General features: G+C 40.4%; 1 protein-coding gene across 5 annotated transcripts in view; it reads right to left on the bottom strand.

Moving 5' to 3' along the window:
- RNF38 (ring finger protein 38) overlaps positions 1-26,421 on the bottom strand; it is a 133,884-nt gene that overhangs the window by 72,560 nt on the left and 34,903 nt on the right. The window contains exon 2 of one of the 5 annotated variants that reach the window (XM_065656139.1): positions 26,150-26,247. The exons of the other annotated variants lie outside the window; for them this stretch is intronic. Within the exon in view, the coding sequence (XP_065512211.1) occupies positions 26,150-26,246 (97 nt within the window). The 5' untranslated portion in view covers position 26,247. The remainder of the gene's footprint in view (positions 1-26,149; positions 26,248-26,421) is intronic. 5 annotated transcript variants of the gene reach the window in all.

Genomic DNA, 26,421 nt, shown 5'->3' with positions numbered 1-26,421 from the left:
AAGAATCTCATTAAGACTCTGAAAAATCAAAGACTGCATATGCAAACTGTCTTGCAACTCCTTTTTGGATGCAATGAATAAAGTGCTTTCTTTGGCTTAAATTTGTTGTCACCACTACCACATAAACTTGTCAACACTACAATAAACAAGCACAGAAGCACAACTTTAAAACATGAAGCTCTAAAACTTAACTTGTTGCCTCCCTTGTGTTTCTTTATGGCAACACCCACCAAACCAGCAAACCCTGCTTTAATTTGCAGAAAGACTTTTTTTTTTTTTAAATTAAAGCCTTAAAGCTCCCACATAGCCTAGCCTGGAGAAGATAATATGTCAGTGGTAAAAATCCTGACTTATGCAACACAGAGAGGAAACAGCAATCCAGAGTATGCATTTATTATCAAATGTCAGTGAAATCCTGAAACCCAAATTTTAAATATACCTCTATTTTGATTTTTAATTTTTTTAAATTTTCACTGGATGTTCAATCTAGCCAGAATGCAAAACGTAATCATTGAGCACTGCCTACTTAAGGAACTGGCCTTGCAAATACCTGTTTGAAATTGGATCAATTCTGAAATCATGGTTAAAGGTGTATGATAAAGTCATCTCTAGGAAATTATTTCAAAGGAAAGCCCAAGCTCTCTCTTAAGGCAGCTTATCTACTGAAATGGGAAAACCTGAACACAATTAAAATTAGTCTCAGTGAGAAGACAGAATAAAGTAATACTTTGTTACTATGTATGAGCTTTTGACAATGCCAATCTCCCTGCAGCTGATAAAGTACTTACTATTCTAACTTACATTAATAATCAGTAGGAGTGACTTGCCCAGACAAAATGAAAAAGTTAATTTATATTTGATGGGCCATGAAATAACTTACTCTTCCTGTCTTTCTCAGTCTCACTCCAATTAGTAAGCATTTTGTCTAAGTGTTGTATCCAAGAAGGAACCATGTTACTGTTCGGCATATTATTTATGTCTTTTTCTTCTTATACCTGCAGAGTAAGGCCATTTGGAACCTGAGACACCACACTAATGTCTTTAAAAATTAAATAAAATATTTAGTAATATTTTGGTTCCTGAACAAATCAGGTTATGATGATAATATCCAGATTATTTGGAAGGAAGATAAGAAAAGGTTGACAGCACACCTCTTTCATCCCAGTGCTGCATGTACATTGTAATAGATATTTCAATTGTACAATATCACAGTTTTCCTCCCTTTCTGGATATACCATCTCTCAACCATAAGGTTTCCACAAAGAGAGAAACTTTCTGAGGAACCTCAGCTTGCTTTATCACAAGCAGCAGTATCATTGTAATGAATGAGGCAAATATTGTGAGAAAATAAGAAGCAAATTTGATATCTAGACAGCTGAATGTCTCTCTAGAAAACCAGTTTCTGCTTTTTTTGGAGTGCTATTCAGTAGGCAAATTACATCAAGCTTACAGCACAGCAATTCTGTGCTAGTTTGTTGTGCCTCTCATGGAGAATGCTGCAATTCCTTATGACTCTGGTTTTCTTCTCTCGCTTTTGAAACCAAGATGCACCACCACATACTTCGTCCCATCTTGGTATTTATTCCTTTCCCAGCTGCTCCCTCCAACTACATTTGTCCAGGTATCTTCACAGCTCCCAGCCTCTGTCACCATCTAGACCCCACTTGCTCTTGTCCACCCTATGGTCATTTGCAAAACCTTTTTCTCCCACACTGTCTACTCTGAGAACAAGGGACATGAACAGGTATACAAAGTCCCTAATTTTAACTCTGGTTCAAATACGCGACACAGTTATTACACTGGTAACCTGTAGTTAAAACTATAAGCACATCAGCCAGCAAGGAGATATGCAGAAAGCACCATGTTTGTTGCTTTCACTTTCCAGCATTTCTAAATTTTAATATTTTTTAAAATAATTTTGATATTTGAAGGCTCTTCCTTGCTCTAATTGAGATAGATTTCCATGGGGATGGTAGGTCAGAACACCGGCACAAGAGTCCAGGCCCCTGCCAGGTTTCAAATACCAAGACTACAGTACATAACTAGAAGACTTCTCATGAAGAAATACTCCAAGAAACTCACCTAAGCACCCAAAAATGCATTTCTGTCTGTCCTGGACCTTGGAGATAGCACAACATTTCTTCTGAAATCTTCCCAAATGTTGCACTGGAAAAATTCTAACATGTCACAACTTGGGGAAAAAGCTATGAAAAACTGAACACTATCTTCAGTTTTTCAGGCAACTAGTGCACTCTTACTAGCTCAGCTATCAGCAAATGAGACACATACTTCATCTATGCAAAGAACTCCCTTTTCAAGTAACACAACACTTTTATTGCTAGGACCTTGAACTTCTAAATTCAATTTCAAAGTTAAAAAAAAATCTAACAAATTACATTAAATTGTTTTCCCATCATACCTCACTGTACCTGCTTGAAAAGGCAGCCAGGCAACATTTAATGCACATGCCACCAAACACTATGTCCTGCTCCTCCAGACTGTTCATCGCATACCATTTCTTTATTTGAGAGCAGATAATTCACTTTACATTCCCCAGCCATACTAACAGACAGAAGACAGCCTCTGGATACATGCTATAAACAGAACCATATGCCCTGGGATGGATCTAAGAAGCTTCCAGGGTTAAATAGCCTGCTTTTTCAGTGTCAGAAAAAACCCCACACTGCCCTATTGAATAGCAATAAGGCAACTTTTCAGTATGGTTACATCAGTCACTATTTTTGCAAGCTGTTGTCTTTTCTCTTTTAAAAAATACAGAAATTCTTTGGCCTATCTTTCCTGCTTCCATAGGCTACCCAGTCTTGGCAGGTTTATTAAACATTAACAGAGGAATTCTTTTGATACATATCTAACACTCAGATTAGAAACCTGTCAGCCATAGAATAGGTTAATTTTGTAAACTGGAGCAAATGGAAAAACTGAACAAAAATTTGATGTTTACATTTATTTTGTCTTAGTTAGACATTAGTAACTCTAGTAAGTGCACTCTGGAAGCTTGCTACCTAACAACAAATACTCAAGCTTAGATGGATGGCTTGTCTAAATGCAGATCTTGTCCCAGTGCTGGTCAATAACAAATCTGTCTGGTTTGAGCACAGACGAAAGCACTTGATTTCTCCTTTTGGCACAGCCTATCAGCTCACAACAACCAGTAGTTCCGGAATCCCTGATCTGCAGGTTGCATGTGGATGGTGTTGATGAATGAGCAGTGATGGATCCATCTGCCATTAGTTTGTCTAACCATTCTGAGACCACTGCTTTTTGTAACAAATCTGAACTTCATTCAGATCTTCCCTTCTGTCACCTAAGGTTCTTACGGTTCTCAGCAGAAAATCATCTTTGCTTTGGGGAAAGCACATTAAAAAATAGCTCTGACTAACATGCTTTTCTCTATTCTTAAATATGCTATCAATTTAAGCAGCTACAGACATGCAGAACTCAAAACGTGACCTGTGATAAAGGAACACAGTTACACAGAAGTCTGAGTTTTCATTTGTTTCTTAGTTATTCTAAATTAACTGGTTTAGGTGATTCTGAAATCACTGCAGTTAATATCCATCAGCAAGTTAACTGACCTTTCTGCCAAGTATCTATTCAAGCCACACAAGCTGTGTTGCACCCATCTATCTATATTAAAAATTTGGAATCAAATGGCCTAACATTACCAAGATTAAAATCACTATGGTGGATAATACCAAGGTTAAAGGTAAGGTTCCTTTTGCTTCTGTAAAATATGCAGCATACAGACAGGTTCTCTTTAGGTCACAGCATGCAGAAAGATTCTTCCATCTGAAGGTCTCCTGAGACTCAAATAGCCACAGAGCCTCACTTTTTGGACTGGACATTCCGCTTCCCAGTATTTTAAAAGATAAAAGTATGCATGAGTTCTCAAGAGAGCATCTCCATTCCAAACCCTTTCGTAGTAAAGGAAGAAAAATGCAGAATAATGAAATTCCATAGTAATAGACTGCCCAAGAAGAATCAAGTAGGACCAAAATAAAGATTTTATGCAAAACCTTGATTCCGATTGCAAGGAACAGTCTTTGAACAAACTAGCAGGTAAAAAGACATACATTTCAATTAAGACACTGAATTTAAACATAATCAAAGCTATTTTAAAATTTACTTGAAATTGAAGCCTAAGTTGTCTAGAATTAAAAAAAAAAAGTAATATTTCAAAGGGTTAGTCCTGAAGTTTTAGGATCAGTAAAACCTCTGGAGGAAGTTCTTGGCTAACCAAATGCAGTCAGAATTGTTCAGGGTGTTCTTTCAAAAGCTGAAGCCTTTTTTTCTTCTTTCACTTGATAAGAGAGTAACTCCTCTCAGTTTAACAGCTTACTTATTTGAAGTTAGGAAATTCAATTTTATAGCTTGGAAAAAGAAGGCAAAGTGTAAGTGAATGCTAAATCACTAGTTCTACAAATACCACATATCAAGAAAAAGGTCTTAAATTTGCAACTCCCCCAAATATTTTTTTCAGCACACTGACATGTAAACATATGTGTACCTTTTAAGACTGTTTTAACAAGCTTGTCTAAATTTAATGTCATTACATTCCTATTCAACAGGAGCCCAGCATCAATTAAGAAATAAAAACTAATCTTATCAAGGAAAAAAAGAAAGCCCATGCAATTTTTCAACGCACTAAAACACAGAACATAAGATACCAATAAAACTATAGCTACATAAATTACTTAAGTGTGTCTGTAGTTACCTCCTTTCCTCAAAAGATTTAGCAAATGTGGTACAAAAGCTACGTTCAAGGGGAAATACCATAATTACAACAACCTCAGTGTTCTGAGCATCCTCTTTTCGCATGGCATGCATTTGTCTCCCTGTAGCCGAGCTATGCCCTCTACCTCAGTTTGCCTAAGTTTGACCGAATTCATCATAACCTCACTAAAAATCTTTCTGAATTAAAAAAAGTAGAATGCAAGGCACAGTGGCATAAAAATATGCCAAGTAAAGACAACAACGAAGTAAAGGACAATATATTTTGTCTTATGACAGCATTTATTTATAAGGTATGAAGCCTCAAACCCCAACTGGACTCTTTCTCTGGAATGTAGAGCAAACTGCTAATTTATTACTGGGGTAGGGTGGGTGCTGGAAGCACAAACAGATAACAAAAGGCTTTTGAATGGAGGAATTATGAGACCACAATACAACTATTTTTATGTGGTTACAGGCTGATTATTAAAAATGGCCCCATTAAAATATTTAAATGATTAAATGGGTCAGATGTTTAATCTGTAGATGCCCAATATTTGAGAAGTCTTCCAGTTTTCAGCCTCTTTCAGATAAACTCATGCCTATGCACCAGTGCTTATCTACCAGTCCAGCCACCAGACATTTACTGAGCTTTTCTTTGCCACCTGATTCCTCCTCCTACAGACAACAGCACAAGCAACCTGGGATGACAAAAATAATCTGTGATCAAGAATTTGCACAGGGAGTCCTGGACCTTGCTGCTACCTTCCATGATCAGCCTCCAACAGACCTGCTTGGTGACTCCTCATGCTAGAGCACTAACATCCCTCTCTGAGCATCCACGGTCTTCCCAGACATCATTTAACTCTGTGCTCAGCCAACTGACTAAAAGGGACATCACCTGAAAAGCTGGTTTAACATTACCAAACTCAAATGTAACTGAGATTGTCTCATCTGGAGCAATTTTGACCACAGTTGCCATAGTCCAACTCTGGTATGGCAAAAGAGCATTCCCAACCCCCCTTTACCAACCTACTATACAGGGGGTTATCATGATAAGAATAAACTATTGTTTATGTTTTTAAGCATCAAAAGTACGTTTAGATTAAGGAAGATTTTTATCTCTGTCTTAAAGACTACATCCCCTTTGATTTTAAGTCTATAAGACGAAATTACATACATTTCCCAATGCAGAACTGTCCCTTGATATAATTAAAACAGTTTTGTCACTTCATTGTTCTCAGAAAAAATAAGGTGACATAAAATCAAGCATTCCTTCATTCACAAAACATGCGTAAAAAAGAGTTTGCCTGTGAAGGTTTCCCAGTGCTGTTCCACTTGGTGCTACAAAGAAACTAAAGAGCACAGTAAAACTAGGAGTATTATGGTTTATACTGGACTGGTCTATCAGACATTAGGCAGAAGGCAAAGTGCCTTCTGCTACTAAACAAGTGAATTAAAATCCTAAATGGACTACAGTGAGCTCACTTTTTTTTCTTTCTTTAAATGTGTGTGCGTGACTGCACCCGCCTGCTTGATAATCTGTAAACTTGGGGAGCTACCTAAACACAGCGCACAATGTGACACAAATTATAACTGTACTACTTCACCATCGGCTTTAAGAGGACAAGGCAATATGTATAAATATGAACGATTTAAAAAAAATACTTTGTTTCAAAAGCAAACCTAGGTTAAAGATAGTTTTAATATATGAGACAGTTTTTACTGGCCGGATATGCTTTTGTCAATATAAACTGCCTTAGTGCTGTGGACTTGGTTTCCTAATCATACCAATAAACTCATACTAGGTAAACTCTGTCATACAACACCCCTACCACTCCCTACAAAACACAGTCTTGTTGATAGACCTACTACAGCTATTTCCCCACAACCTTGACTCTAAACCCCACTTTAGAAAAGGTTCACCTGCACTTTTCCAGAACTGTAGAAGCTAGCAAGCAAAACTGGAACTAGATGCAGATCTATCTACAACATTATAGTAAATATCAGCTAAATAGGCTTCTCTCAAAAACACCCTCTTACAAAGTAATTTACAGAGACTTCCTTTTAATCAGCTGCCTGAATCACTGGGATCATTGCACCATGTCCACAGCAAGAGCTGAACAGAATGAAAAATTATCAGAAACGCACACAGACTCACGTGGCAGGAGACCCAGCCCAGGAAGGCTGAGCTGTGCTATAAGCCTCCCTGAAATCAGCTGAGAGCACGCAAAAGGAAACTGTCACAGCTGCATTTTTTTTCCAGCTACGACAAGCCGTGTGTGCATGTGCAGTCTGTTTCTATGTTTATGTGTTTATAGGAAAGCATTAAAATGTACTGAAATTAGTATAAAATAAATCCCCGAGATATTATTTTCATCTAAGTTCTACTGTCAGTTAACACTAAACATGCGAGTAAAATTTTAACACTGTGTACATTCCATAATGGAAACAAATTAGATCACATTATTGAATTAATAACCCAGCAATTATTATACAAACAAAACATAGCTGTATGAACCACAAACACCAGCCAAATCCACAAAACCTCTGCTACTTGCGCTATTCCAAATCAAAATGAAATCATCTTTCTAAACTAAAAAAGAAACAAAGAAACCAAACAGTAGTATTTCCTTTGGCTCTGGCCAGGAATGCCAAGTTCTATTGCCTGCAGAATGTTTTCATCACAAAGTAAAAAATGATGAGGTTATAGTGTCAACAGCAATTTTTAACTGCGATACTAGTAATGGGAACAGCTTTTACCAAGTTTAATGAAACTATTAATTCTGTTTTAAGATTTGAGTTCAGTAACCAGGTGTTTTTCCTCGCCTCCTTTCTTGAACAGTCTTTAAAAACCCCAAACACCAAAACTAACAAACAAACCCCAAAAACCAAAGTAAAATGGCAAGATTTTGACACGGGAGGTTGTAACGTACTGATGAACTTTATCTCTCAAGCATTAAGTTGATAGACATTTGACTCAGTGGAAACCACAACTTCCTGATATATTGCAACAAGGATAAGAATGCACCTGGGGGGGGCGGGATGGGGCGCTCCCCACCACTGGGACCCCCACCAGCTGCCCAGTGGATGCCTGAAAGAGCCACACGTGTCAGGCGGTCATGGAGCGAACAGCGTATGTGTGCTGCAGGCTGCTTGGTGCATGCACAGTGTAACAGCGTATCACGGACAGTACAGACATAGCAACAGCTGGAGATGCTCAGGGAGGTGGAGACTATAAAAACCCATGACAGGCACTTCACAAGTGGGACTGCACCCCCCACCCCAATCTCGGAGGAGAAGGAGGAGACAATGGTCCTGCAAGACATTAATGGATCCAGAGTGGTGATCATCTCTCATTCTCTCTCCACTCTCCTTCTCTCTCCTTCTCATTAAATGAGTTAAACGTTATTATAAAGTTTTGGTGCTTTCCTGACATTTGGCCTCTGTTGTGCCATAATTCCCACTTTAGCGATCACTTTTAATTGCGGTCCTCTGGGTTGTGACATTTTAATGGGTGTCATGGACAGGATCACTTAGAGTCGGAAGTGCCTGGAAGATCTAAAACCCTTAAATATTACTTTTGAGCACAGTCAGATTGGGCATCACTTAGAAGGTAAACTCAGCTGCTCCCAGCCCCCAGTAATATACTGAGGACAAGCTGGAACACAATGGGGTTTAGTTTCTGCCAAATGAATCCTTTTAATGCAGCAGTGCTCATTAAGATCCTGTCCCCTGGGAACAAACTTATCTTGCCTGACAGGAGGACCACACCTCTCTCAGAGATATGGAAAAGTCCAGTGTTTCACCTAACAACCCACAAGTCATTCTGAAGGTTTTGGAAAAATTCAACTCACAGCCCTCCCCCCCTGGGCTGCAATGGGCACAGGAGAACTGGCACAGCCCCCAGAGCATGGTAGCTTGTATGCTGGCTCTGAAGTTACACCCTGGTAAAGGAAAATTGGTAATCTGCACAATTTCAGGAGCAGCACTGGTCACTGCGTTTGAACAAAAAGAACAACAAAACCAGGCAGAAACACAGATTATCATTTCTCTGCAGGAGTGAGTTTAAGACCCTACAGACAATTAGAAGAAGAAAGGACTCGATCTAGCCAACTGAGAGAGGCCTTGTTTGATCATTTACATGCAGGCAACATAGCGAAAGTCCAGACTCTAATGGTGGACCAAGGTACAGACCCTGATCCCATCTACCCCAAAAAGGAATTAAGCAGACGAAGACGTGGCTAGAAAATCTGCATGCCGTGCTGCTATACAACCGCTGATCAAAACCAAATATGTTTTTGACAGGGCCGATGATGACAGGCCTGCTGTTGTTACAAAAGAAGTACCGTATTCTCCTGCCTAATTGGCTAAATTACAAAAGGAGTATAGTCATATCCAAAAAGAATCAGAAATGGAATATGTTTGAGGATTTCCCTTTCCTGGGCAGGGGGGCAGGGGGAGAGGGGAATACTCCTTAGAGAATCAGAAGTGGAAAGATATTGGGGACTTGGGAGTGTTTCTAACCACCAGGAACCATAGAGCCCCTTGGTCCTTGACACAACAGGCAGCCTACTGGACAGGGGGACTCAGCCCCCTTGAGAGGGGCAATATGATTGCCATCTTAGGTGGAATGGAGCAATTAATGGAAAGTATCCAGAGAGGTGCTTGTCTGCAGATGATGCATGATAGGGAACTGAAACCAAACCAAGGGTCCCCCATGACAATGCCAGTAGACCCAACAGGATGACTCCCTTGATACATGGGCTCCCAGATACCTTAAACCAGTACCCATCCAATTACAAGACCAAATTCGAAATGCTTCCAACTCCCAAAGGATTGTATTGGCCCTCAAGGGAGCTCTCACTCACAACAGGAGAAGAGAAGGTGAAGTTTGGACCTGGGGAGAAGTGGCCAGGAATTGAATAATTACAGTCACAGGTTTGAGCCTCCAACATCCAGTTGCCCCAAGTCTGAGCCTAAAATGGTTCAGCGAGTGGAGTGGCACCCCCCTCTTAAGCTCCTAGAAGATAACAATAGTGGGGGATGCCCAAAATGTGAGGATCCCAAGGCTCCAAGGGGGAAATGTTATGCCCTCTGGGCGATGGGTATTTTAAAGGGGATCCCTTGGGAGGTGATGGATGGGTTACCCACTCCCAACCTGGAGAGTTTGGTGAAAGGCTGGGCAAAATACTGACGGGGTGGAAAAAAACACAGTTCAAGGTAGACCTTAGGAGGGTGGAAGGAAATGAGGGGATAAAAGCTACGTCCTTGCATAATTCTCAATCCTCCCTGGCAAGGCCAATGCGATCTCCTGATCATAAAACGTCTACATGATGGACTGGGCTATTTAAAACCCATCCACCTTTTTTGTACAGTGACAGGCTCTATTTGCAGGCCCAGATTGTTACCTTTTGTGCTGTTTGAGGATGCCAATGTTGCCTGTATTTATGATATTGTCACCATGTTTTCTGAAACTTCATACCTTCCATGTTTACAAATATTTCTTTGCTGTACATAGACTTTTTACAGTAATGTGCTTTGGACAATGAGTGTGGCTGCTGTCTGTAATATTAATGGTTTGTATCAAAAATGGCATTTCAGATAGCCCTGGACATGCTATTGTTAGAGGAACAAAGGGTCTGTGAGATGTTAAATCTGACAGAGGGAGAATGCTGTATAGTGATACATAATGCGACAACTTCCATTGAGGAAGCCAGAGCGAAAATGAAAGAAATTGTAGACCAAACTGCAGAACTGTTCTAGTCCTTGCAACCCTGTGACTGGTTCAGAGGAATCTCACCCAGTTTGTGGTTGTCATCTCTGTTACAGTCATTGGGGCTTGAGGGCTGGGGAAGGTAACTGATGCAACTTTTGTCCTACAGTTAAGTGAAAAATTGAGGGACAGCAGTAGAAAGTAAAGGACTCAGAGTGACAGGAAAAAAGGCACTTCAGGACCAACATTACAGGTTGAAGAGGGACCTGTCTGAAGTATACATGCACAAACACATGCAGCCTGAGAACAGACAGAAGGAACAAGAGCTCTGCATCCAGTCACAATGACAGAGTTGTGATGGACAGATACTCTTCAGGAAATGCAGACAGGGAAGATGAAGGTGAAGGAGTGCCTTCATGCCAAAGATCAGTTTGGGTATATGGAGCTTTTTCATTGCGGGTGAGAGGTTCATGGGCCCACATCAGAAAAGTGGCCAGTAAGTATGGCATTGCAGCAAAAATGTCTTTCTTACAGACCTTCCAAGTAGATGAACCACCTCAAACAACTTGAGGATTGCTTTTGATTACAGCCCTGGTTCTTATGAATGATTTTGATCTTGACATCTGTTGGAAAGGCAATAGAGCAGGTGGGGACACACACTGGGAAATTTCTAGACAGGATACCTCCTTGATATAGGTACTGGATAGGGTAACCTGGTATGATTATGATGCACAGATAAGCACATCCGCTCTTCACTAGCAGAGAAGTACCGATTAAGGATATAAAATTCACTGCAGCCTCGCTGGTAGTGACCATGACATAGGGGAGTTCAAGATCCTGAGGGGGAGAGAGGAGGGAGAGTACTAGAGTAAAGACCATGGCCTTTAGGAAAGCAGACTTAGGGAGTGGTAGGTGTGATCGCATTGAAAGCTGCAATGAAGGGTAAAGGATCACAAGGAAGCTGACAGGTCTCCAAATACAGCAACAGTCCAGCGCAATACTGAGGAAATCAAGCAGATGTACCAGGACACCACACCAGCCAAGGAAAAAACTCATGGTAGAACTCCACTGCAAAAAGGCAGCATATGGGAGGTAAAAGCAAGGTCAGGCTACAAAGGAGGAATTTAGAAACATTGCCTGAGCATGCAGGAATGGTATCAGGAAAGGCAAAGCTCAGCTTCAGGTAAGACCTGCAAGCATCATAAGGATAACAAGAAGAGCTTCTACTGCTACCTTAACAGTGAGAGACTGAATGAGGAAAACATGGGACAGTTACTGAATAGAGTAGGTGATTTAGTGACAACAGAAACAGGTAAGACAGAGGTACTCAACGTCCTCTTTGCCTTTTCCACGAGCAAGGTCTTCTAGTGTCTGTTCTTACAGACAGGGTTCAAGGAAGGAAAAATGGCCATCAGTTGATGATGACTTAGGAATTGCATAACAGAACTTGATCCATACAAGTCCATGGGATCAGATCTGTTGCATCCAAGGGTACTGCGAGACATGGATAATGCCATGGCAAAGCTGCTCTCTCTAAGATGTGAAGTATCATGGAGATTGGGGAGGTCCCTGATGACTAGGAAAAAGCAAATATTTTACCAATCTTGACAACAACAAAAAGGCCAAAAGGACAATTTGAGAAACTGCAAGACAGTCAGCCTCACTTTGATCCTCAGTGAAATCATGGAGGAAGTGAGTTCTCTTTAAGCATGTTTCTGAACACAGAAATTGAAAGGTCACTGTGAACAGTCAACATTTCTTCCTGCCGTTCTCACTCTTATTACTCTGTTTCCAAGCAGAAAGTTAATATGGGATTTCATGTACCTGTGGCTGAAAGAAATTAAGAAACTAACATATGGAAGGATGAGAAAGGAGGATGAACAGGAGTCAAAAGCACACACCTCTCATGGGAAAGCTCCACTTAAGAGCTGGCTATGGAAGTATCAATCCAGATCCTAAAGCTTACATCCACTTTGAACATTTTTTAAAGCAAACCTGTAAAATGGCGATTAAATAAGTGAGATAAATATCCAGGAAAGAGTATTTTTAGAGATAATAGTTTTATCACAAGCCTAAAAGCAAGAAAAATGGAAAAATTTCCACTGGAAGCTCAGACAAATCTCAAGTATTTAGGAAACAAAATGCTCTTTTAATTGTCAAAAAATACAAGGTGAATCAATAATATGCTATCTGACAGTCCACTGTAATATGCAAAAAAAATTCTACACAGCTTTTGTCTGCCTTCTCACTTCTATTGCAAGACAATGAATTTGCCACTGAAATCTGCCAGCTACAAACATCCAAACTGCAACACAGCTTCTAAGTAGAAAGAAAAGGCTTGTCCTTTTTAAACAGTGGAGCATTTACAGATGTTCCTGAAAGTTACTGTTGAGGCTCCGTCTGGCAGCTGTAAGTAGCTCCAAAGCACTCAGCTGGAACTGAGAGGCCCTCAGCACCAGCATCCTCTCCAGTCTCAAAGCATGACATGACTCCTTGGGTTCTGACACAGACCACCCCTCAGACAGAAGAGGCTTTCATTCTCCAAATGTCAGCTTCTCCCTCACTACAATATTATTCTCCAGAAACATTCACTAAAAGCTTCTGAGCAATCTGCAGTTTCAAAGAGGTCCTCTCTCATTCCATCTCTACATTGCCCTGTTTTATTATCATACTGGCTTAAAATCACTCATTGAAAATCTATGCTCAGATCACTGAGAATCTGTGGTGTAATATCCCTTCTAAAGTCTCTCCTCTCCACCCACGCGAAGGTGTGTTATATCCAAGCACCTCCCTAGAAGCAAAGCAGTTTGCCAGAACTATGAAGCATCCGTTCACTGCAGTTTCAGAAGACTGATTCCAGGGGTGCTATGTGCATTCATTTGAGTTGTTTATGAAAGCTTAACTTAGCCCCTGAATACTGCTGTACTCAAGGCTTCACAAGAGTTCACAACTGCATCCCATGGTGGCTGCCATCTTGGCATACACTGGAGACTGCTCTATGGACCTGTTAGAGCCAAGTTTATGACAAGCACCTCAGAGTCAGGCTTCAACAGATTTATATTCTCAGTGGGTTGGCCACAAAACATGCCAATGTACGTTTCACAACAGACATCAAGACAAGCCAGGTTAGGAGCCACAAAACATAAGGCAGCTTAGATCCATCACAAGTTTTTCTCTTACGGGAATATGAGGATACTGCATGAATCCGGCATACACATTTCAAGCCACAAGAGGATTGAGAGGCCTACAGAACTGATGCTACAATCAAAATCTGCTGCCAAACACATTCTGCCTGGGTGAAAGCTGAGGGTCTGGAGATCAGGTCTTCACAATACCTTTTCACCAGCATGGCTACATAGATGAGTTTGAAGGAGAGATGACCCTTAACTGAAGTAACTGTGCCAAAAACTACAGATAAAATGTATGCAGCAATACTAGCAAAACTATTTTACCAGTATCTGACTTTTTTTTTTCCATAGACATGCTTTGTTGTTACTGCAGTATTCATCCAGGAAGCACTTCGCCATCTCAGCATACTAGTCACTTTTGCCAAACACTCCAATGGAGTTAGACATGGCACCAAGTAACTTGGCAGATGCACAAATCAGCTGGACAAGGGTGGCATAAGCAGCAGGCCAGGAAAAGCAGTGCAGGCTACAGCGTATCAGATTGGACACTAAAGACTGGATCTCATTATCTACACTCAGATGGCTAAGGCTGAGCAAGCATCTATATTATAGTTCACCAGATATTGTGCAGAGGATTCCGTGGCAACCACCTTGCTAATGCCCCAAATAATCAGCAGGTGAGACTATCCCACTCACAGAAAGGAAGTCATCTGAACATGACTGCAATAAGAGGGGGCACAGCACAACACTAGAGCATTTTACATTTATGCCCGAGAAGAATGCAACAACTTCAGGAGCCCATTTGTAGGGGCTTCTCCAATCAGATTCTCAAGTTATGTGACAAGTTACTAAACTAAGTTTTTGTTATGTAGTACAGTGTCAGTACCAAAGCACAGCAGCAAGTCTGAACTAACTTGGCAGAGTGAATGCATGATATACTATACTATACTATAAACTATCTTTCCTTCTTTTTTTGACTTTTATGGAGAGGACAGGCTTGCTGCTCTGTGCAAGGACACCATGAAAGCCAGTCTGAGAAAAGCCAGTATGTGATCTGGCAGAGAAAAAGATCAGAAAAGCAAATCCAAGGTCTGCACCTTTTTGAGGCTTGACTTTGAGAAAGGAAAAATACCTGTGAGCACATGGTTCCTTCCACCACCACCCCCACACACACTGTCCAAAGGTTGAATGTAAATGTGGAAGAAAAAAAAATAAAAAATAGACCAGAAAAAGTGAGGAGGACAAGCAGCAAAAATAAAGTTTGGTGTTCTGTCTCTTTCACACAGTCTGCATGGGACAACGCAGCTTGCAAAGATGCTTTTTCTAGTAACTGTGACATGTGAAGACACCTGTACGCAGGAGATCTAGCAAAAAAATCCTGTTTATGTAGGGCATGAGAAGACTTTGTTACACTAACCCAGGACAGTTTGTGTCCCCTATCCAAGTATGTAGAGTCCCAAGAAATCTTATCCTGTTGTTACGGTAACCTGGGACAGTTTCCTTCTTCCTATCCAATCAACTATGTGGAACCCTAAGCTCATTTTATCTCATTGTCATGGTAAACCAGGGTAGTCCACCCTGACCTCATGCACCCACTTTTGCACAGGTGCCAACAATGGTGGCCAGCTGCGGATCTCAGAATTCAGACAACAGCACCTGCACCACATCACTGAGTTCGCTAATAAGCAAACCAGGACATCACATATGCATGATATGCCAGTCAGCACAAGTTTTACTATCCACCCCTGCAGTGCTTTCCCTTGAGCTTCAGTCCCAACCAGGGCTCCACTGCGCTGGGCCCCCATTTGATTATCACTGGTGTCCCAGCGCTGCCCCTGTGGTAAGGCCAGGCTTTCACCAAAGCCTAAGCTTTCTCTTGCTGAGGGTTGTGCCTTGCTCCCCAGGGATCTGCATCTGCTTTTTGCACGTAACACTCTATTATGAACAAAATTACACAAAGTCGGTGTTTTAATCAGTCTGATTGATTTTGTTAGTTTTTATACCCTATACTCTTCAAACTAGTGAAAATAATCATTTAATCCTTATAAGGAAGACAGGAGGCCTGAGATGGGAGACTTTTCCCTCATGTTATCATACATAGCATCAAAGAAAAAACCTAGAACCAGAGTAGATCCAGACACACGTGTATTAATCAAAGCAACAGAAATTGGATGTCAAAACAATGAACTAAACCTCTGGGTACTCCAGCTGCAGTAGGCTGGGTACTACAAACCATTGTTACCATCCTGGCTTACTCAGAAATGCTGAATGAGAGCCAGCTAACAATCAAATCTTAAAATGACACCACTCCCACACACCCCAAATGCTAAACCAAAGAGAAAAGGAATTAAATAATTATATACTGGTTAAAATACAAAAGTCTTCCCCAGCAATGTACAAAGCTTCTCTTAAGCCATGACTACTACAGTATACAAATCCTGTCTTCAGCAAGTATGTCCAGTAAATCACATCTAAAAAAAAGGAGGAAAATCTTAATGTAACCATTTGAAGCATGCAGGACATCGTGTCCCTCAAGTAACACAATTTCTGATTCTAATGTGTGGTACGCTACCATAAAAATACAACCTGGGAGCTGCAGGACATTTTACTGGGCTTCACAAAGAAAGGAAAGCTAACAATTAACACAACTTTTAGTTAAGCTAAGAGGCTGGCCTAAAAGGAAGGTAAATTGCATTTCCAAAAGAAATTCTTTATTTGGGGAAGGCAGAGAATCACTTATAAAAAAAAGCTAACATGGCAACTGAAACCAGTATCTCCAATATTCAAGAGCAACACTTGGACAATCCGTGGCTGTTCAGTTTTTAGATAAAGTAATGGGTTTAATGAGAAATTTCATGATCTGAATGCCACCAGCAGAGTTGTTTTTCAGGGTTTTCACTTTTCCGAAGTTTGGTTTAGCCAAAGACAATCCAAAGACACCTTCAATGTATATAGCTTAACAGTAATTTTCCCAGCAGAGGACAGCAAGACTGAAAGCTACACACACACACAAGATGCAGCCCAGCTTCTAAGTGAATGAGGAAGCATGAGAACATAGCTACAAAACAAAGACAGAAACAGAATTGAATGCAGTCTACACACAAAGAAAGGGCAGCCAAAGAGCTCATGTCAAGATGTAGAAACCCACTGAAAAGGCTACACCTGCACCTTGAAGCACGTTTTTGTCTCCCATGACCAGTCCAAAAAAGCATCTAGTATGCAACAGGACCCTGAAGGAATATCTGTTTTTATGTAACAATAAGTTTGTTACCAGGTCTTATTCCTAAAATGTTCTCTAGAGCACGCAGATCTGAAAATTCCTTCCCATAATAATACATGAAACAGATAACACAAAGTAAGCAACTGCAGCATCTCTAGTAGATCACACCCCAATTCCTTCTACCTTCTGCAACCAGAACAAGAGTCACATTTCCTTCTCTCATGTTACCTTGGAGCTAATCTAAATCAAACTGGTCCCTCTCTGTTCTCATCCCAATAGCCTTAAATAAGCATATCCATAGCCTCCACTTAGAATTTTAAACTGCATCTTTATTTAGTCTTCTTGGGAGAAAAATATTCTCTTGGAATTGCCACTGAAGCGGCTAAAAGTTCACAACCCTCACAATGCCCCATGCTCTGTGTACAAGCAGCAGCCTCTATATTGGTAGGCACCTTAAACTATCCCATTGGTAAAATCAGTAAAACAGACCTGCAGTAATACACCCATACTTGACATTAAACCCTCTCAGCAATCACACTGTACTTCCTTTTAATTCCTGTTTCAAACCCAGGAAATGCCAGTAAATTAGTTCTATACACTAAGGCCAGGCTTCCTTTTATTTAAGTTAAGCAAAACGCTACCAATTTCACTACCTCTGTAGATAAGGAATAGCAAGGAAGTTTGACTCCCTATCTTTTCAACAGTTAAATGCATTTCAGCTATTAAGACTCACTGATCATACCTTTAGGCAAAACATAAATGTCATTTTAAGACAGGACACAAAATTTTCTACGTAATTAGAGAAGAATGAGTGAAAAAAGCTACTAGGTTTTATGCAGGCAGCTACACCAACTGCTGAACAGAGTTTGTAACTGTACATCTAAGCAGGAAAACATCCTCCTCAGTGACACAGAAAAGATCTGCCAAAGTAGTTGGAAGTAGTGAAAAGTAAGACAGACCCCATGCATCAATCGCTGTCACATACTCAGAATCATAGAATCATTTTGGCTGGAACAGACCCTCAGGACCATCAAGTCCAACCGTAACCTAACCTAACTCTAGCACTAAACCATGTCCCTAAGAACCTTGTCTAAACGCCTTTTAAAAACCTCCAGGGATGGTGATGCCACCACTTCCCTGGGCAGCCGCTTCCAGTGCTTGATAACCCCTTCCATGAAGAAATTTTTCCTAACATCCAATCTAAACTTCCCCTGGCGCAACTTGAGGCCATTTCCTCTTGTCCTATCACTTGCTACTTGGGAGAACAGACCAACACCCTCCATGCTAGACCTCCTTTCAGGTAGTTGTAGAGTTGTAAATTAAACAAATTAGGGAAAAACCTCCAGATTCTCCTAGGTGTTTTCTGAACCTGTTGACTTAAAATGTTACACATAGCTGTTCATATACAGTGCAAGAAAATACAACTTGTAAAGGTCAAAGAAGTAATATCTGCACTCTGCCTATATACAACAAACGATACACATGCTTAAAAACAAACAGGAAAGAGCCAAAAATCAAACTTAACAGTAATGCAATGCCTGAAGATTTGGGTGGGAAAGCTGTCCTTTCTCAGGCTCTTTTCATGAAGAAGTCACATAGGTACGTGGGGCTTTTATGGTTGGTAGGTTTGGGGATTTCTGTTTGTGTTTTGTGTTGTTGAGGGGTGTTTTTGGTTTTGTTTTTTGTTTGGTTTTGGTTGGTTGTGGGGTTTTTGTTGTTGTTTGGTTTGGTTGGTTTTGGTGACAGTTAGCCAAGTGACAACTTTTGGACTCCTAGACTGTTAAGTAGTTCTAGCATTACAATATACCAAAATTGGCATCTTATATATTAATTCAACTTTACAGGCAAGGGCTAAAATCACCTAAAATTGCTGACTATAGTTTATTACTATGAATAGAGATATTTCAAAATATTTGTATTTAGAATTTACAGTATACTCCACTATTTTTGTCTGTCAAAAACTGACAGCGTTTAACTGTTGAGGATCGCATGCTTCTCCAATTGGGAAGAAAAAGGAAGCGAAGAAAAATTTCCCTGATCAATACAGAGTAGTTCAGTAACAGAAAGACTGCCTGGTCTTGCACATTCCTTTGTCCACATCACTCCAGAAGGATCAGCAACAAATATTCTGCAGAAAATGTGTTTTGTTCACATACTAAGGGAGAAAAAGCAACTAATTCCCCTTTTTGCCTTCATAGAACTCAGAGATAGTCAAATGCACACAACATGTTGGAATTACAGGCTGTGGAAAAACATGGGGTTAATCATTGCGAACACAATACAAATGAAGAATTAAAATCTGTCTGAACTGGTCTGAGAAAGTTATGTTCTATTTGGCTCTCTAATATGTAATGGAGCATTTTTCCACAAGAGGTGTGCTATCACAGTGAGGCACTGTCTTCATAACTAAATTTACAGAAGTAGCTATCCTGAAATTTGTTTCAGGACCTGGAGATACTAAAAATCCAACTGGACGCTGTCCTGGGCAACCTGCTCTAGATGACTATGTGTGCTGGTTTGACTGAAAATGAGTTAATTTCCTTCATACAGTTAGAAACCTTTCTTTACCATAGCTAGCACGGTCATTATTTGGACTTAGTTTGAGAACAAGAGATAACAGCCCAGCACAGAGTTAATGTTTTTAATTGCTCTGGTCTGAGAGCCAAGGATGTTCTGAGCACTCTGCCCACAGGTGTGAGGCAGCGAGGAAGGGGGGCGTGGATGGGGCAGAGCTTGACTGACATCCTGACTGATCAATAAGAGCATTCCATGCCATTAGCATCATGCTTCATATTTAAGAAGAGTTGGGATCCTCTGCTCTCTCTCTGGCTTTTTCGGTTTCTTCACTCTGTCTGTCAGAGCCGGGGGAGTTCTGTTCAGGATTTCCATTAGTTTGGCTATAAGACATTGGAGGGGGCACCCGCCATCCCGCTGTTTGCAGAGACCTCTGGGCCTTTCTGCCTTTTTCCTTTCTTTCTCTGTCCAGGATTGGCTGTTCAGGACCAGGTGCTCTTTCCTGGGACTGGCTGCTCAGCGTGGACAGAGTTCATGAGGAATTGCATTAACTATCTTTTATTTTAAATTCTATTTCTATTATATATATACATACATATATTTACTAGTAGTGTATTAGTATTTTGTTATTTTATTAAACTGTGTTTATCTCAATCCACATTTCTCCCTTCTCTTTTCATTCTCTCCCCTATTCGGGGCAAGGGGAGGAGTGAGTAAGCAGCTATTGTGGTTGTATTGCTAGCTCAGGTTAAACCACGACATCATGCTTGAGCAGGGAGGCTGGACTTGATGATCTCAAAAGGTGCCTTCCAACTTCAACCATTTTGTGATCTGTATACACTGACAGAGATTACACTAGGCTAATTAAAGCAGCCACCTACTCCAGAACAAACTACATTATCCCAAATAATTATAATGGGGTATTTTAAAGCTTGCAAAATCCCTTTACAGATAATCCCACACAAAAAGCCATTATCAGGAAAAAAAAAAATTAAAATAGCACAAAAAGCTACTATTAAAAATAAACTATTCCATTTATGACCTGATTCAGTCAGTGAATGCTGTCTCTCATTCTCCTGCTGTACCTCTGAGTAAAGAGCCTGTATCTGTCTTTTAGGTAACTCTTTTACAGAGATAGGCAGACTGCTGCTACTAATACATACCCCTGCTCCATGCCAAATAAGCCCCAGAACCCCAGCCTCTCCTCAGAAGCTAAGCAAGCACCCCAGCTTCTGCAGTGCTCTGCTGAGCTCAGTCCATTTTATCAGCATTTTTCCTCATACTGGGGAGGTCAAAAGCAGATGCAGTATTCCAGATGCAATCTAATGAGTGCCAAGTAGAGGAATCATTTCACCGATCTGCTTGTTATGATCCTGTTAATATGGCCCAGCATGCTGTTAGCCTTCAGCACTTCCAGAGTGCGCTCCTTGTTCATGTTTAGCGTATCATCACCCAGGACCTCCAAGAGCTTTTCAGCAGAGCAACTCTGCAGCCCATCAGCTTCAGTCTTTATTGTTTCAGGGAAACAGAATGTCCTGCTGCATTTGTCTTTGTTGAATTTCACAAAATGCCTGTTGGTCTACTCTTCTAGCCTGTCTAGATTGCTCTGGATGGCAGCCCTTACCTCAAGTGTATAAACTACAAACCCAGATTGGAGTCATTCACAGCCTTGAAGCGCATTACCAATAGCCTGGACAAGGAGATGCAAACACATTAGACAGATCCCAGGACAGACCCCTGTGATGATATTATCTGGAGGCCACTAGTGAGTATTACCCACTAACCACTACTTTCTGAGCTCAAACATCTAGCCAGTTTTTCACTAATCTAGTAGTTTTTCACCCATCCAGACCTTACCATCCCCAACTGGATACAAGGATGCCATGGGAGACCAAAGCAATAGCCTTGCTAAGAATCAAGGCAGATGACAGCCTCTACTCTCCGATCGTCTATAGATGTAGTCATTTCATCATAGAAGACAGTCAGGTTGCTGATGCTCAATTTATCCCTTTCCTCCTTCATGTACCCAGAAATGGCTTGCAAGAGGATTTATTCCACTCAGACCAATGTAATCTACTTCTTTCAAAAATGAAGAATACTACACTATTCTGACTCTTCACAGTTCATTAAAGGTCGAGCTCTCAGGGTCAGAAGATATTCACCCTCCAGACAAGGTGAAGGGGACGCTGTAAATGTTTTATGAGACTTGCATGATCACAGAAGTAAACGTATCACGCATAAATACTTTTTAAAAAATTGCTAAGGAGACTCCCCAACACTGCATTATAACTTCTAAGTCAGTGCCTCCCACAATTTCACAGATTCTGCATTTGTTGGTATTGCAAGGTTTGTATTCTTCCTTGTATCACGCAGAGCTTTAACATGACGTTGCTGTGCTTTAGTTTTCAACCTGCATTTAGGGGAGTGCATGCCTGCTTTCAGCCAGCAGACATAGTGAGTGAAGGAATTCCCTCACAGCTTTAACTAACTGTGGACATCACGGATCAGTCATTCAATCTTCTCCTGCACTGTACACAGGTATACACCTAAAGTAACAGAAGTTGCTTTAGTGGCACTCTGGGAATATTTGAAATTTTCTAATAAAAAAACAGTATCAGAGCTTACCAACAAGTCTACAACCTGCCCAGTAACCCCTTGGGAAGGCTGCTCACTTAACTGCTTTGTAATGACAGAGAATTCCTTGTAGAAGGAAAGATTGCTATAATAAACACATACTTGACCTCTTGTAATTTTCAGTTTGAGCGGTCTCCAAAGAAAAATCAACAGTACTTTGAGCTACAAAATACAAAATACAAGTCAAGCATACTTAACTTTTAGACAATTTTGAAAAAATATTTCTGATACAGCTCAGCTTATTCAAATCTCCATGAATTTTTCTTTTAAATGTATTTTTCCTGCACAGTGACCTGTTAATAAAAAGCAAGACTTCTAATTAATGAGAATAATATGTAACTCTGTGCCACCTCATACTCAACATATAAGCCCATGAGATGGTTACCAGCCTCAGTAGAGTTCATTCAGGTAAGACCTGAGCAACAACTAAAAGTATTTTTCCTGTTTTCTGCTAGGCAGAAAACACTAAGCTTAAAAAAATAGGAAAAAAAAAAAGAGAGAGAAAGAGAATAAAAAGAAGACTTCAACAAAAAATGCAAAGGCTTTAACAGTTGCAAAATACTGCTGCTGACATAGAAAGCAAGCTCCTATATAATATTAGAGGGACACTGGAAGTCAGTTACTGAGGTCAGCCATTTGGGCAGATAGAAAGTAGAAGAGATTTGAGGGTCATCAGTAGACCAGATTAGGAAAAATTCTCATTCAGCATTACTTAAATTCTAATCTGCTGATTGGTCAAAATTGGTTTCAACAATGCTTCACAGTGAGTTCCCTTGGTCTCCCACCATAGCAATCTCGTGCTACTTGGTGGACTTTGAGCCAGGTTCTCCAGCAGTCTGGACCAGCACACTCCCTGGCTGTGTCTCCAGGGTCACCTGCAGGACTGCCCTGAGGCTCCCACCTATTCACAAACTCCACAGTAAGTAAATCCTCCATGAAACCCCAACCTCCTCCTCCCCAATCCACCCGTAGCCCTGATTAGGGAGAAAACGGACACAGTAACTACTGTCTAAGTATACCCCTGTTGTCATCCCTGCCTCTGCATGCCTCAGAACTAAGAGCAAAAGTGAAACAATGGGAAAAAGAAAACAAACAAAAACAAAAACCCAACAGCATACATAAAATTTCAAAGTGTGGTAATACAAACAATTTTTTTTAAAAGGAAATAAAAGGAAAACTCTGATGAGATATCTGTTAGAACTACTACAAGAAAAGTTTCTGATTGAATTTGGAGGACAAATTGTTTTTCTAATGAGAGGAAGATGATTTTTTTTTTTAAGGAGGGTAATGCACTTTTAACTCCTACCCTTAGCTACTTTCCCCCCTTAAGAAAAAATATCCCATGCAATGTAGAAAGTTCACAAAAACATTCCACCAGAAGTATTTTATGTTTTACCTTTGAGGAAACACTAAGAATTTCTGTGCTCACATCCTAAAGCTAGACTGGTGTAAGGAACATTTAACAAAGGAATGTTGTTTTTACAAAACTAAGGAGCTGGTGCCTGACCACAGCTGGGGGGAAGGACTGAGAGACATCAGACTATGAATCCTTAATGTAAAACAAAGTTTCTTCAAACTAATCCCAGAATGCATACTGATACCTGTGTTTAAAAGTTAATCTAGGGGGAAGGGTAGCCAAAGAGCCAGGAACTCGTATTTTAAATAGACTGATAAGGGGAAGGGTATTGTTTGAATTATATGAATAAAATATGTAAACTGAGGCAGGTGTCGGGTAGTCTGTAAACCCTGCAGTACCCAACCAATGGGGAACAGGGGAGGGAAATTGCAGCCAGGATTTGGGGGGATATAAGCAGGGGCTTATATCCATTATTACATTTTCCAGTACAGACACATACTCTGCCATTGGAAGAAGTGGTAAGGAGCAATAAATGCTGTACAAATATTTGATCTGACTTTAAATCCTTTTCAATAATAGGACACACACATCACTCCATCTGCAGCACTGTCTTTTCAAAGTTGCTATAGTACAGCATTAGTTAGTCACTACACACCTACTGCAGTAGGCTACTGGAAATTCCATGGCTTGATAAACCTGTCAGTTGAACTATTGGTTCAGATTTTGGTAGCACGTTGTTAGAGTGAGAGCTCAAAGAAAATAACAGTACAACAGAATTATGAACGACCTCAATTTGCTCGACTTCAAAATCACAGCACAGATTCTACTGTAGGATGGGAGCAGTTTGATATAAACCAAAGAAAAACACGAACATTTGGTTTCTAAAAAGGAATGCTTTAGACTACTTCTAATACAAACTACACCAGCTTTCCCAACATTTGATTACATAAGCCAAACAATGTCAATAAGTTAGAGGTATATCACGAAGAAGTTAAAGTTCAACAACCACAGACACCCAAAACCGCGTTTCCTCATGTCTTCTGAATGATATGAGCAACTATCACCTGTCTTTGCAAAATGAGGTGCAACAAGCCTATTGTTGCAAAAACTTGCAGGCTTATGATAAGGAGAGGGGAAAGTTAAGTACTGACCAATTAGCTAACCAGAAGTAATAGGAGGGAGACCTCTATTTTGCATAAACCACAATTTGAACTTTTGTGACCTTTCATCCAACATGCATGCTTAATAGCCTTATACATATTAACTTCTCCACCCTGCCTAGAGTAAGATATAATGAAGATACAACGCATGTAAACTCATGTTGTGTGTTCTTTGCGGCAGGTTGTTGGTAGGCATGTCAGAAAGTTGTAACCTCTGAGTACCTCAGCCAATGGGGAGAAGAGGAGTGATCTTGTGGCCAGGAGACTATGGTAACAGTTTTTAATCCTTCTGTGTGTTGAGAGATCCCACACAGACTCATCTTGTGGACTCACTGACGACCCTAGTGAACTCTCCCTTTATTTGAATAAAGTGACCTCTTCTATTCCTGTTTCCTTTTCTGAACATTTACCTCTAGTGAAGCAAATTCCCATACATAAACAAATTTCAGAGACAGTTGCTGCAATGGTCAGTTACCAAACAGAGGGCCTCTAGCAAATACTTTTGTTGGCAGCAACGCACAAAACAGCCAGGCCTGAAGTGACCAATGGATTTCCACAGCACATGAAAGCTGTTCACCTTATTCAGTAACACCATCTTCACTAGCCAAGGTGAATTTCTTATGATCTCTATGACTGAACACCTTGCAGTTGTTGCAAGGTCTGATGTGGTTAATATTTCTGAAGAACTCTGCTTTTGTGTAGATACTCTTCTGTCAGTGTCCCAGGCAAGCTCTGCAAGAATGTCCAGTGTTCATTTCCTTATCAAAGCTCTGGTGAACAGGCTGCCCATCTCATCTCCAGATAGCAAACAGCTTCACACACCTCACCTGCCCCCCATCCTCCCACCATTTTTGCTGCTAAAACCTAAAATCTTAGGTATGGCATTTCACAAAAGCTATGTGGAGAAGTTATAGTAATTAAAAACTGGCCTAACAGATCTTTTTGTCTTGTACATTTCTCTGGAGTGGCATGGGCTACTTTTTCTAGTAGCTCTTCTTTCATACTGGAGGGAGAAAGCTCTTGCAAGGTAAAGAGCTACCTCAGCACTGAATTAAAAAAAACAAATGAACAGATTTTCCTCAGTGATCACCAATTTACAATGCTGACACATCTGAATGTGTGCCTTGATTAGACCACCTCACCTATTTTCCACTCGAGGCAGAACATGCATTTTCACTTTATAGATTAATCAGAAATACCTCATTTTTCAAAGAACTTGTTTCTTTTTTTCTTTGTTCCCAAAAGCTACTTTCTTCCACCCATAAAACTAAAGAGTTTTAAAACCTAATAATCTCAACCTTGCAAAACTTCAGACCCAGATGCTACCTAGCTCTTGACAACCCAGACTGGGAAGGCAAACATATCTCCTTGCCTTCAAAAAGACTGTCATAATGAAACAACATCCTTCTGCAATCAAGCCAGCTCTTTTTTGAGCCAGCTAAAAGCTTAGAAGGTTTCTGTTGTCCCCAGAGGAGCAGTTCTTACTCTCACTGTAGGAGATCTTGCGTCACTCCTTTTCTCTCCACAGAACAGGAGTTTTTCCAGAGGGTTAAAAGTTAGGCTACACTTGCCCATTGACAAAGCTTTAGATGGATTATGCTTTTCAGCAACAGAAAAAATTATTAACAGGATGACAAACCCAGCCATTCAAATGAAAACATACCTCTCACCTTCTCTTATAAAGTTTACCTGGTATGTTACAAGAGACAGTCAGGAAACAGTACTTCTGGTCTGTGAAAAGCTGTAAATTTTTACTTAAATTCCAAATTAGAACAGCAGTTGACATTCTGAAAAAAAAAAGTTCAAATTTGAAATTATTACCAAGGTACAAATGCTTTAACATAAATGTGGTTTTGCTTCAGTTTTCCCTCTCCTTCAAAGAGCTTATTATGGCAAGATGCATTTCACATGTACCATTACAATCAAGCATATAGTTGGAGGCAGCAGAAGGCGTTCTTCTG

The sequence above is a fragment of the Caloenas nicobarica genome, chromosome Z, assembly GCF_036013445.1.
Source record: "Caloenas nicobarica isolate bCalNic1 chromosome Z, bCalNic1.hap1, whole genome shotgun sequence".
Taxonomy (NCBI): Eukaryota; Metazoa; Chordata; class Aves; order Columbiformes; family Columbidae; genus Caloenas; species Caloenas nicobarica.
The sequence above is the reverse complement of the archived record's forward strand: the minus strand, read 5'-3'. Positions and strand labels throughout refer to the sequence as shown.